Below are 12,738 nucleotides of genomic sequence, written 5' to 3'. Positions count from 1 at the left end.
GTTAATATATTTGGCAAACTAGAAATCAGTAGGATAGATGAAGGAGGTGAAGGTCCAGGTATACAAATTAATGACTGTAAGGTAAAGGTTAATCTTTTACTTCCCAAATGCCTAGAATAGTCCTGAACAGCAGGTAGAAGGCACTAAAAAAAATATTTGTTAACTGGCTGAAAGTAGGAAGACAAGTGTAAGAGATTAATTAAACTCTATTCTTACTGCACGTTTGAGAGTTCTTGATGATTATTTAGAAAAGATTACTTTCATGTTTGTGAAGAAAACCTTAATTTAATAATATTAGCAATTTGCGCGATCAGCTAGACCAAAACAAGATTCTAAAGAGGGAAAAAGAAAATGTTAAAAATTAGTAAAGGTAAGTGTGGATGTAACATAATAAAAGGACAAGACTATTTCATGAGATAAAATTAAGGAAGGATAAAAGCCTATTCGAGTAATAATTTAGCTTTCTCCTAAGATTTTTAAGGATTGGTTGATTGATCAAGTTTTTAGTTTCTCACCATTAAACTTCAAAATTATAACTAAAGAATAAAGCCCCATTTATATGTAAAAATTAAGTGTAGAGATTGAATTTTATAAGGAAAATGTATCTTTATTTGTCTTTACCATTTCTGCCTAGGGTGAAGCAGTGGTTCTTAAACTTTAACATGTATTTAGAATCACCTGGTGGGCTTTATAATACAGATTGCTGCCCTCCACCATCAGAATTTCTGATTCACCCTCAGGGGTGAGGGCCTATGGTGCCCAACTATTCCAGTTTGACTATGACTGAGGGGTTTCCCAGGACACCAGATTATCAGTGTTAAAATTGACAAAGTGTTTGGCAAGACGGGACAAGCTGGTTACCCTAGGAAGGGTCACAGAGTTTGCATTACTGAGTTCCCAGGATGAGTCCGCTAGTCCAGTGACTACACTGAGAATTTCCAAAGTAAACATTTAAGCTAAATTTTCTACACGTATGATTCTATAGATCTGAATATAAAATACTTGATTATTAGCAGACTTCACAAAAATGCATATGGAATGACATATTTTGTCCTTTAAACAAGTAATGTTAGTGCATTCTTAAGTAGTTTAAGAATTTGAAAAAAGGTAGATTTAAGCCTTTTAGATTCTAAAGCTTGTGCTTTGATTTAAGATGTTGACTGGAAATTATTTTTTATTTTATTTTAATTTTTTCTGCCTTTTAAACTGGAAGAAGATGAAGTAAATGGGTTGAAATTACTCATATTTAGCTGGAAAAAAAATCATGATTAAATAAGAGAAAATTTTACTTAATGTTTATTACCTCTCTGTGAGGTCTTGAATATTTGTATTTTGTTGTAAAATATCTATAATGATGTAGTCAGTAGTCTTACAAGTACCTTAGAGGAAAAGTGAAAAATAAGCAGTTTTCAGTGTGTGATTGAAAAATAATTTATTTGTAAATCTAATGCTGAAAAAAATAAGAAAAAAATTAAACTGCATTCTGCTGTTCTTCTTTAGAAGCATTCCTGCGTAAATACTGCTGTAATACTGTCATGCAAAGTGTATCCTTTCTTGTCGTATCCTTTTTGGGGCAGTGTTTTGTTTTGTTTTGTTCCTAAAAATGTTTCATTGCTCCCCCACTCAGTGATCAAAATTGAGCAATATTTTTTTACACTTTGTTCGAATGAAATATTTCCAAACATATCTGTGTAGATTGAACAAATCTCTTATGCAGTTTTTAGATTTGTTGTTGAATTTTCTAGCTGTCCTTTAAGTAAGGTAGTTTTTCCAGGGAAAGTTAGTGAATCAGGTCAACTTAGTTACTTTATTTATATACATTTGCTTTAACACTGAATGTAGTCTTGCTTCCTCTACTTGTGTATTTCTTACACCTAATTCAGTAACATGCTTTCTGTTTTATGACATATCTGTTTAGGTATTCTATGTAACATGTTGTAAAATTTGATTGGAGAAAGAATTATTTTTCTTTTAAAAAGTACAGATTTTGAAATTAAATGGGTTTCTATGTAAATTCCAAGTAAGAGTAGCAGACCTCACATCTGAGGTCTTACTATTGAAATCTCCTTTGAGATATAGCTAGCAAGTGGAAGTAACTTTTCTCTTTTCTTTTTTCTCTAAACAAAACAAAGCAAAAAAATGTAATTAAAACCACAAAAGGGAGAAGACATTGTTGACTCAGGCTAGCACATTAAGTGAAAAGAAACTATCCTGGTACATATGTAAGAACAATGGTTTCCAAACTGGTTGATGACCAGACTAAGCTAGACCAGTGGTTCTCAATCTTGGCTGCACATTGGAATGATCTGGGGAACTTAAAAAAAAAAAAAAAAAAAAAAAAAAAAAATCTGATTTTAAGAAAACAAAAAACCTTTTAAAATATACTGATACCTGGGTCCCTCCCCCAGAGTATTTGATTTAATTGGTCTGGAGTGTAGCCTGAGCATCAGAATTTTTAAAACCCCTCAAAGTGATTCTAATGTGCAACCAAGGTTTGAGAACTACCAAGAAGGAATTTTTATACATAAAGATTCCTGGGCTCCAGCTTAGAACTTTGAATCAGAATCTGGAAATGGAGCCCAAGAATTTAATTTAAAAAGATTCCTCTAGTAATTCTGACAACAGACCAATTTGCATACTACTTTGAGTAAAATGGTCAGGCGCCTAATACCAGCCTAGCCATCCAGCCTTTTCTAAGTAGGAAAATAGAGGACTAGAGCGTCTACATTTCTTTCTTGCAAATTTTGCTCTTGTTAGTACTGTAAAAATAATTCAAAATTCTGTTAATGATCGTTGTCACCCCAAGAGGTCATAAACAATTACTGAAATTACAATTGTTTCTTTATAGGGAGAGTTAAATGTTTTATTTTTTAATGTTATAAATTACAGTTTCTGTATATGCTGTTTAGTTAGATATTTAAAAATTTTGTTGTCTTGACATGATTCACTAATTTTCTAAGTATAAATTCTAGCTTTTAGTTATTTTTAAAACATGAACTGTTTTATAATCTTGATTATTAATGGCCTTTTATCATGTTTTAGGTTCTTTTTGAATTCCATATCTTTCAAGTATTTTCCAATTTTGAGGAGAAGAAATTGGCCACCTGGACTATGGAACAGTGCGTAACAGCTTTTAAAATGTATTTAAAAATTAAATCTATATGCATTTAGAACAGTTTATTGGTGATATATTACATGTTTTAATCATCTTCCTCATATATAATAAATTATTTTCTTTCCAATAAGTAGTGTTCTTAATTTTTCTTTATATATGCTGTTTTATGCATCTATGAAAGTATAACTTGGTAATCATACACATTTTTAAGGTAATATTAGAGTACTAAATACTAATTTTCTTTTATGATTATAGATACTGCCATTTTTCATTCTTGGACATCATGCAGCCTTTTTTTTTTTAACGGTACTCTTAATTCTAAGTTATAATTATTTTAGGAGTGATTTTGTTTGCATTTGTGTTTCTTTTTCCTTATGTATTTTTTATTGTTGTTAAGGGGTTTCTCAAAGTTTAGGGAATTTGTATCTTTGCCCTAATTTAATTTTCCATTTTTGCGTCCCTAAATACAATCAGATTACCACTCAGAGGTGAAAATATTTCCCATATAAAATCACTCTGTTCTCTTAGTAAAATGAGTTTCAGCCATATGTAAGTAGAAATCTTTGATATTTTTTATTTTGCTTGTTCTTATTGATATTGTCCTGTGAATATGTGACAACAACTTCATCCTAGAGTTACTGCTCAAGGACTCAGGTCTCCTGGTGGAATGCTGTTCTGAATCACAACTTCTCTTTTAATCATAGCTTTGCAAAGTGAAGAGAGTGAGAATATTAAAGATAGAAATTAGAAATATGGGGAAGTGGACCCTTGAACATGCTAATGTTTAGATGTGAAGTCAGTAAGGAACCATTAAAGAAGACTGAGGAGGAACAGCTGGAAGCCAAGTGAAAAAAGTATATCAGGCAGGAGGGGTGAGCAAATGTTGTGTCAAATCTGGATGATTCATGTAAGATGAGTTCCGAGTATTGAACACTGGGTTTCGCAACATTCGTGACTTAAACCTCGACAGCCTGATTTGATTGATGGAAGGAGTGAAGGGAAATATTCAAGGGAATGGTAGAGAGGAAATGAGTAAAGTAAGAATTGAAGACAGTTCTTTTAAGGAGTCTAGCTCTAAAGGGGGAATGGAGATATGGGTTGTAAGTGGAGGGGGTTATGGTATCAAGAGGGTTTTTGAAAAATTTTTTTAAGGATCAAGATATAGCAGATTTGTATGCTAAAGGGACTGATCCAATAGGAGAGGGAAAATTGCTGAAGCCATAAAACTGGTGTACAAATAAAAGGGTTAGCTGTGAAGATAGGCATGCAGATAGCTCCTTAACAGAAAGAGGAGGAAGGGCCGTTACATAAGTCTAGATGTTTTTAGTTTGGTAGATAGAATAGGAGCATGTGGAAGTTCTCTTATGGTTTTTTGTTTTGCTTTTTCAGTGAAATAGGGAGCAAAGTCATGAAGACGGAGGAAGTGTTAGAGGGTTGTGGCAAGAAAAAAGTTGTAAAATAGACATCTAGAAAAGTGAGGGAGTGAACAGACTTTTAGAAGGATTGCCAGGCCGTCCCTAAGTTCCCACCTGAAGTTTGTGGTTGTCAGCTTAAAATGAGTCCAGTCAACATAGTTTTGTTTTCCCTTCCAGTTATAAACTCAGATGGGTGCTGTCACTGAGTAATGGAATTAGATTTAACCAACATTAGAATTTTCCCAAGTGAATATAACAAAGGGGGAGAATGGAAAAGGTGTTGGTGATGTGTACAAGGGAATGGATGATTATAAAGAAGGGACATGGAAAGTAATCTGGGTAAGGAGCAAAATGAAAAGATAAAGGATGGAAAGTACAGTGGAAAAACAGTATAATCAATTGTAAATTGCAGTGGGGTTTAAGATATTTTGGGGTTGTTTACTAGAGGTAGGAACTAGAAATTTGAGAGGTTGAAAAAGCAAGATGGGGTGCATAAAATTGAGAATATTGGAGGGAGTATATTACTAGGATATGAATACAGGAGTAGGTTAGAGGCAAGTTCATGGAAAGAGATGAAATCACAAAACTGAGAAGCAGAGGTATCACAAAAGGATCATCTAAGTGGGTTTTGAAATTATCTACAATTATGACAGGAGTAGTGAGTCAAGATCTGTGGGCATAATAATAGTATCTACCTTTGGGTTGTTGTCAAGATGATTTGATGAATATAAAATACTGAAAATGTGTCTGGTGTATAAATTCTCAATAAAAATAAACTTTTTTTGTAGTGGTTCTCAACTCATTCCAATCCCCAGGGTTACATAAAAATCCTGAGATCTTAAACAAGGCTTCAGTCATCCTTCCACTTTGATTATTGCTGAGACACCCTTTGTTCTAGTCCTCATGATTCCTTTACTTCCAGCACTTCTTTTGCTTCCATACTTGGAACCTAGGAATATTGGGCAGGTTTAATAATATAGGTATATAGGATTTAACCACCTTATAGCTAGCCCACAACCATCCTCAACCTCATGCCCACTTCATAAAGTTGTATTAAGTGAATGTGCACATACAAAACACTTAGAATAGTGCCTGGATTTTACTGTTGTTTATATTATTCTCTCTTATGTCCTGATGCTTTCTTGCTGTATACCATTTCCAAGTAGTGGGTGTATTTTTTGAAATATGCTGTTATCTTTTACAGTGTGAAAATCTATCTCCATGTCTTCAAAGGTATTTATTTCCCTCTTTCCTTCTTTCCTTCTCTTTCCTGAATTTCGTAGCTCTCATGGGTTATCTCTTGAACATATGAAGAGCTTTTTCTCTGGCTAGGAGAAATATGGGGGAAAGGAAAAACAGCATGCAAATTGTTAATATATTTTCAAAAAATTATTCTTCCTTGCTTAATAGGAATTTATCTGTATTACTAAAGAGATCTTTCAGTTTGTGATTTTAAATTTTTCTATCAAGTTTACATTTGATTGTACAACCAATTGTAATCCTTCCCAACTGAGGAAGGTAAATTTCAGCTTCCTACTTGCAAAAATACAATTAAAATATAGATATACCTAAATCTGAACTCTTTGCTAATCTACTATGTTCTTTTGAAATATATTTTAGTTACTATGATGTCACATGAAATAGTTTTTTTTTTAATTCAGTCTGTTTCATTAATTTCTAGAATAAAAGCAACTTTATTGTTACAAATCTCCAGAGAAACATAACAAAATTCAAATTTCTCAATTTCTTTTTATGGTTTTTAAGAATGTTAATATATGACAGCCTTAATTTTAGGTTTATATGCCCCTTCACTCTAACTGTACTGGATTATTCATGATTCTTCAGCCTTCATACTACGTGTACCATCCCCTCTTGCTTCTGTACTTTTCTGAGGCTGATTCTTCTAGCTGAAATGTCTTCCTGTCAACTCTACTGAGGCTTCTGTTCTGCCCTTAAATCTATTTATGAACTTTCGCTGGCCTGCCCCTCCCAAATTTCCTAATTGCGGTTAACATATATCTCTCTTTGCTAAAGCACTTTGTAACTCCTACAGTATCCTCCATATTCTACTTTGTATCTTGGTGTAGCTGTTATATACATTTCATCTTTCAAACTAGACAGTAAATACTTCTAGTAGAGGAGTTATGTAGTTCTGTCTTCTCATTCTAACTTGAAGATAAACTGGAGAGTCAATGAGTATCAGACTGAATTAAGTAGAACATATCTCCTTGGAATAATTTTGGACATGTCTGCCACTGCTTTGTGAAACAAGACTTCACAGAATTTTTAAATACCGAAACAGTCCTATATTGGTTTCAGAAGCAGTAGTTTTGCTGTCTTTAGTCTCTCCTTTCTCATTTTGGCCTAAAACACAGTCTCATACTTGAGATCTGTAAATGTCTGCAGACTCCAGGGTTTATGAATCCCTCTTTCAGAAGTCTTACATTAAAAGTTAAAGCTCTCAGCTGTTCAAACTATTCAAGCTTGAATGTGACTTGAAAACTTAAAAGGTGGTTATCCATATGATCCAGAATACAAAACATTGTGTTCAAAATTGTCATTGAATTAAAAAATCCACTAGAATCTAATCAGTATTCCCTACTGTGACATTAGTATTAAGCAAAGGGCCTGGTTTTTAATATTGATAGCTTTCTTTATCCCTTTTCATTCTATTTTGTATCCATGCTGGATTATTTATCACTTAGTATACAACATAAACTGTATACCTTAAAATAGTTACTTGGCCTTTCTAAGTCTGTGTTTTTCATATGTAAAATGGGAATAATAATACCTATCTCAGGACTTTTGAGAAATAAGATAATGTATATTTAATTCTCAGTACTCTTTGTAGTTGCATGTGACAGAAAAACTTGCTAAAAACTGCTTATTAAAAAAATATATTGGTTAAAGTAACTGAAAAAATCATTTGTAGGATAGCTGTTATATAGGGCTTTTGTTAGAGGCTCAGATTATATTATTAGGACTTCATCTCCATGTTGATGCTTTTTAGACTTGTTCAATTTTCAAACCAGCACAGCAGCTGGAGGGCTTTGGTACTCTTAACTGGCCAAGTATGGATCACATTCCACCTCTGAGTGAGCAGCAAAGTTTCATCTAAACCATGTGGAATGAGAATGGGTGCTGTGCTTGTTCTCAAAAGGAAAATATGGTATTGTTATACAAAGAAGCAAACTAGGCACTAGGCAGCCAAAAACAGATGTTACTACAATAAAACTCCTACTGTATTGTGGTTTTCTATTTATGTCTCCTACCAAGGCTGGGACTAGGTGAGGTGTGTGGGACACTGAGGATACAAATGTAAGGAATCACTCACCCCCAACGCAATGCAAGTGCTTCTTCCTGATGTCACCCTAGTTGTGGCTTTGCCTCCTAAAGTTAGTAATATGTACAGAATCAGCATAATCTTATATAAATGAAACAAAAGGCGATAGCATTCTAGTTGCTGCTTTAGATGATTTGGAAAGCATTTGCTGAACACATTACTATGAGACTCCTTCAAAGTCAAGGGCAAGAGATATTCTTTAGGTTTTTCAGAGGAAGTGAATCATTACTTACTAAGCACTTAAAATTTAAAAAGCACTGTGTTGAGTGCTTAGATACTGTTATTATTTGATCGTTGTCACCCTATGAGAACACTTTGTGAATAATAGGGAAGTTTCCCCATTGTAAGTTAATAAGACCCTTTATTACATTTACTTAGCTTTACTAATACAAAAACAAAAATACTGACCTAAGGAGGGTTGATCAGTATAGTTGGGAGCTGACTGCCTGTGTTAGGAACTTAAGAGATAGAACTGATGATTCCCAGGAGCAATAGAGTTCCTACCCCAAGAAATTAAGCTAGTATGTATCCTATGGTGACACTGTCTGGAAGCAAACTGTAGTACAGATACAGCACTAACATAAACCTAGTTGGGAATCCAGTACACAATCAAGAATTACCAAACATTGAAAACTCACACCAACTACAGGAAACTAAGTCTCTGCTATGGAAGGGAAAGATGGAGGAGAATGAGATTGAGGGTGAGTGTGTAGCTCTGCATTGTGCTTTCTTTAAAAAAAAAGAAAAATTGAATTTGTGACAAAATGTTAACATCTATTAAATCGGGTTCTTGAGTACAAGGAGTCTTAATTTTTTATACATTACTGTGTGATAAATATATCACAATTTAAATGAAAATAAAAAGTGGAAGACCTCAAATTCAGTGTTAATCTTTTTTTCATTATTTCCCCCCACATAGCATTTTTAGACATTTTTCATAATTGCCTCCCATGCAAATTTAATACCACATTATGTTACATACCTGGTTTTTGCATTATATGAATATCTGTGCTTTATGGATAAAAAAAGGTAAGATATCTGCCCTCACCATCCATGTTCCTTCTAAAAACTGAACTAAATCATTCTGAACAATAAACATTAATGAATTCAAAACTTTAACAAATCATATAAAGTATATTCTGTGATCATAGCTGCATTATATTAGAAATCAGTAACAGTATTCTGACAACCATTTAAGGAAAATGATGCCAATTCTACCCAAACTCTTAGGAAAATAGACACTTCTAAACTCATTTTAAGAGACCTGTAACACCCTGATACTATGACAAAACAACGTACAAGAAAACTACAGACCCCTATTTCTCATGAGTGTGGATGTAAAGATCACAAACAGTGTTAGCAAGTTGAATCAAACATATAGAAAGGGCTATGAATCATGGCCAAGTAGAAAATGTAGGGTGGTTCAACTTTGAAAATCAATGTAATTTCTGTTAGAAACATAGTAAACAAGAAAAAGTACATGATCATTTTAATAGATGAGGAAAATGCATTTGTCAAAATTAAACTGGTCATGTTAAGTATTGTTAGCAAAGTATGAATGAGAGAACTTCTTTAATCCAATGAAGTGTCTAGAAAACTTACAGCTATCTTAATACTTAATGAAGTACTAAATGCTTTCCTCCTGAGATCTAGAACAAAGCAAGTAGATGCGCACTATTCCTATTCAACATCTTACTGATAAGAGTCATAGCCAGTGCAATGGGTAAGGAAGAAAAAAAACAACAACAAAACATACAAATGTGGAGATGAAGAAACAAAATTTCCCCTATTCAGAGATGACATTGTTTATGTAGCAAAATCCCAAAGAATTAGCAAAATTACAGCTAATATGTTTAGCAAAATGGCAAAACAAAAGGTAAATATACAAAAGTCAATTCACTTCTGTATACTAGCTGTGAACAACTAGAACTTGAAATTTTAAAATACCATTTGCAATAATGCCAAAACTATGAAATGCTTGAGGTATAAGTAGGTATAAATCTACTGAAGCATGTGCTGAACCTGTAATCTGAAAACACGGTACCATATTTTTACTAAAAAATCAAAGGTGACCTACATAAATGGACAGACATGTACATGGGTCAGAAGATACAATATTAAGGTTGGATAACTCACACTGCCTGACTGTATTCAAAATTGATTGTAAACATAAATGTAAAATATAAAGCTTTAAAACTTCTAGAAGAAAACAGACTAAAATCTGTGTGACCTTGCCTAGGCAAGGCATTCTTTGTACAGCACCAAAACTATGATACGTAAAATAATAAAAATAGATAAACTGCACTTCATCAAATAGAAATCTGCTTTTCAAAGAACAGTGTTAAATGAAAAAAAGCCAGAAACTGGGGCAAAATCTTGGCAAGCATATTTTTGACAAAAATCTTGTATCCAGAATATGTAAAGAACTCTCCAAACTCAATAATAAGGACTGGAGTTGTATGATCAAGAAGATACATGAGCAGCTGCATTGCTGCAGAAGTGACCACACCAGAAAAAGGATGGGAGCAGCTCACATTAAAAATACACTAGAGGATGTCATCAACATGGCAATTTAAGACATCCACTGAAAAAAACCTCCCCAGAGGTTTCAGGAAATAAAAGGACAAATGCTACTTGCTTAGAACGCTGGAGGGCAGTAGAGACCGGAGAAGGGCTCCACAGATGCTGAATCAAAGAAAAAGAAAAAGATAAAAACTCCTGTACTAACAGTTCCCTTCCCTCTCCCTCACCAGTCCCAAGCAGCTTGGTTGTTGCTCAGAGGCAGTGGCCTGGATTCCTTCACCTCGGACCAGGGACGTGGTCTATAGAGGCACTCACAGAAGTATGAGTGCGTCTCCAGGCACAGGAACCCAGGGCAGAGCACAAGCCACCAAGCCACCAAGGAGTGCCGCATACAAAATGATGCTTGGTGGGGGTGGTGGGGAGAAGACAATGATAGAAAGATTGGTAAGAAGTGTTGTGCCCTCACTCAATCTAGTTTCTGTTGGCTGGACCACCTAAATGCAAAACAGATTTTTCTAGAATGACGCACCTTTCTGGATTGACTCCATCTAGCTCCCAAGGGTAGGATACCCTTAACAGGGAAGAAACCAGAGGCAGAAAAGCCACTCAGAGAGGGATAAAAGCAAAATAAGAGGGGGAGGGGAGGAGTAAACTGAACTGGTGTTAAGACAGGAGGGTCCCAGAACTGAAAAGTGTAAGGAAAATAGGGCACTGAGTGAGGGAGAGAATTTAAACAAATCAGGAGCTGAGGAGAAAATCCTGCACAAAAATAAACAACAGATAAAGATTCCTGGAAAAGGAACAGAGGAAAGGAAGCTTTCTCCTGGAGTTGAAGCTTTTACAGAAAAAGTGTAGCCTTAAAAATTATACCACATATCCAGAGAAGAATCAGATGAAGAGCTGAGAAAATCTGATAAGTTAAACAGGCTACTCTGAAGGGCTAGAATAAGTTGGACCAAGCATCAGAGAAAAGCCTTAACACAGAGTCAATCAACAATAAAATCCTAGAAAAGAGGGAGAAATTGACCTTCAGAGTTGACTCATAAAGATAATCATATGCCTAGACATCAGAAGAAAAAAAATAATTACATACCATACTAAGAAACCGGAAGGTATGACTCAAAGGAACAAATGAAAGCTTCAGTAGAGATACAGAGTTTGAAACAACTAATTAAAGAAGTTCAAATTTTGTAAATCAATTCAAGGAGGTGATGGAATATATACCTAAAGATATAAAGGATGTTAAGAACACAGTTTGTAAGAATAAAGAACTTAAAAGTATAAACAGAAACTTCACAGAACTTATGAGAATGAAAGGCGCAATAGAAGAGATTAAAAATACACTAAAGGTATATAACTGCAGATTTGAATGGGCAGAAGAAATGACAAACTAGAAGATGGGACAATTGAAATCACACAGTGAGAAGAACAGATAGTTAAAAATAGAAAAAATTAAGTAGAGTCTTAGGTAATTGAGTGACAGCACAAAGCACATAAGCATATGCATCATGGGTGTTCCAGAAGTAGGGAAAAAGAGCAGAAAAAATATTTAAAGACATAATGGCCCAAAATTTCCCAACTCTTATGAAAGATATAAATATACATGTTCAAGAAGTGCAACATACTCCAAACAGAATAAATTCTAGTAAACATACTCCAATATACAAACTAATCAGAATGTCAGATGTCAAAGATAAAGACAGAATTCTGAAACCAGCCAGAGAAAAGTGATTTATCACATAAAAGTGATCCTCAGTAAGACTAAATTCCGATTTCTCATCGGAAACTATGCAGGCAAGATGGTAGACTGTTCTGTAAACCCAAGACTTTGCTAATAAAAAGGTAAATAAAAAAATTCAATAATAAAACAAAAAGCCACCCTCAAAAATGGACAACAAATTTGAACATATATCACTGAAGATTTACAAGTAGCAAATAAGCGTATGAAGAGATACGTAGCATCCTTAGTCATAAGACATGCAAAATAAGGGCACAGTATGATATCACCACACACCTCTTAAATGCTTTTAAAAAACTGACAGTAGCAAGAGCTGTCAAGGATGCAGAGTAACTAGAGCTCTTATACATTGCTGGTGGGGGTGCAAATTGGTACAGCTGCTTTGCAAAAACATTTTGTGGCATTTTCTTATAACATTATACATACGCTTATGTGTGACCCAACCATCACACTTTTAAGTATTTACCCAAGAAGAAAAAAAAACTATATTCACACAAAAACCTGCACATGGATATTTATAGTGCATATATTCATCGTATTCCAAAATGGGATGTCCTTCATCTGATATAGTATCTATGCACAATATACATTATCAATGCATGCA

The 12,738-nt window shown here is 34.2% G+C and overlaps 2 protein-coding genes across 6 annotated transcripts in view; both read left to right on the top strand.

Moving 5' to 3' along the window:
• The window catches only part of RNPC3 (RNA binding region (RNP1, RRM) containing 3), a 31,929-nt gene extending 26,612 nt beyond the window's left edge, over positions 1–5,317 (top strand). For 3 of the 5 annotated variants that reach the window (XM_037826511.1, XM_037826509.1, XM_037826510.1), the window contains 2 exons: positions 299–370; positions 1,501–2,347. In XM_037826511.1, coding sequence (XP_037682439.1) covers positions 299–358 — 60 coding nt within the window. In that variant the 3' untranslated portion in view covers positions 359–370; positions 1,501–2,347. Of the gene's footprint in view, positions 1–298; positions 371–1,500; positions 3,324–3,370 lie in introns of those variants that run through there. The other 2 variants (XR_005215289.1, XM_037826508.1) reach the window with 2 other exon arrangements.
• AMY2B (amylase alpha 2B) overlaps positions 2,997–12,738 on the top strand; it is a 43,485-nt gene continuing 33,743 nt past the window's right edge. The window contains exon 1 of the mRNA XM_037826512.1: positions 2,997–3,119. The gene's annotated coding sequence lies outside the window, so the exon portion shown is untranslated. The remainder of the gene's footprint in view (positions 3,120–12,738) is intronic.

The sequence above is a fragment of the Choloepus didactylus genome, chromosome 2 (assembly GCF_015220235.1).
Source record: "Choloepus didactylus isolate mChoDid1 chromosome 2, mChoDid1.pri, whole genome shotgun sequence".
NCBI lineage: Eukaryota > Metazoa > Chordata > Mammalia > Pilosa > Megalonychidae > Choloepus > Choloepus didactylus.
The sequence above is the reverse complement of the archived record's forward strand: the minus strand, read 5'-3'. Positions and strand labels throughout refer to the sequence as shown.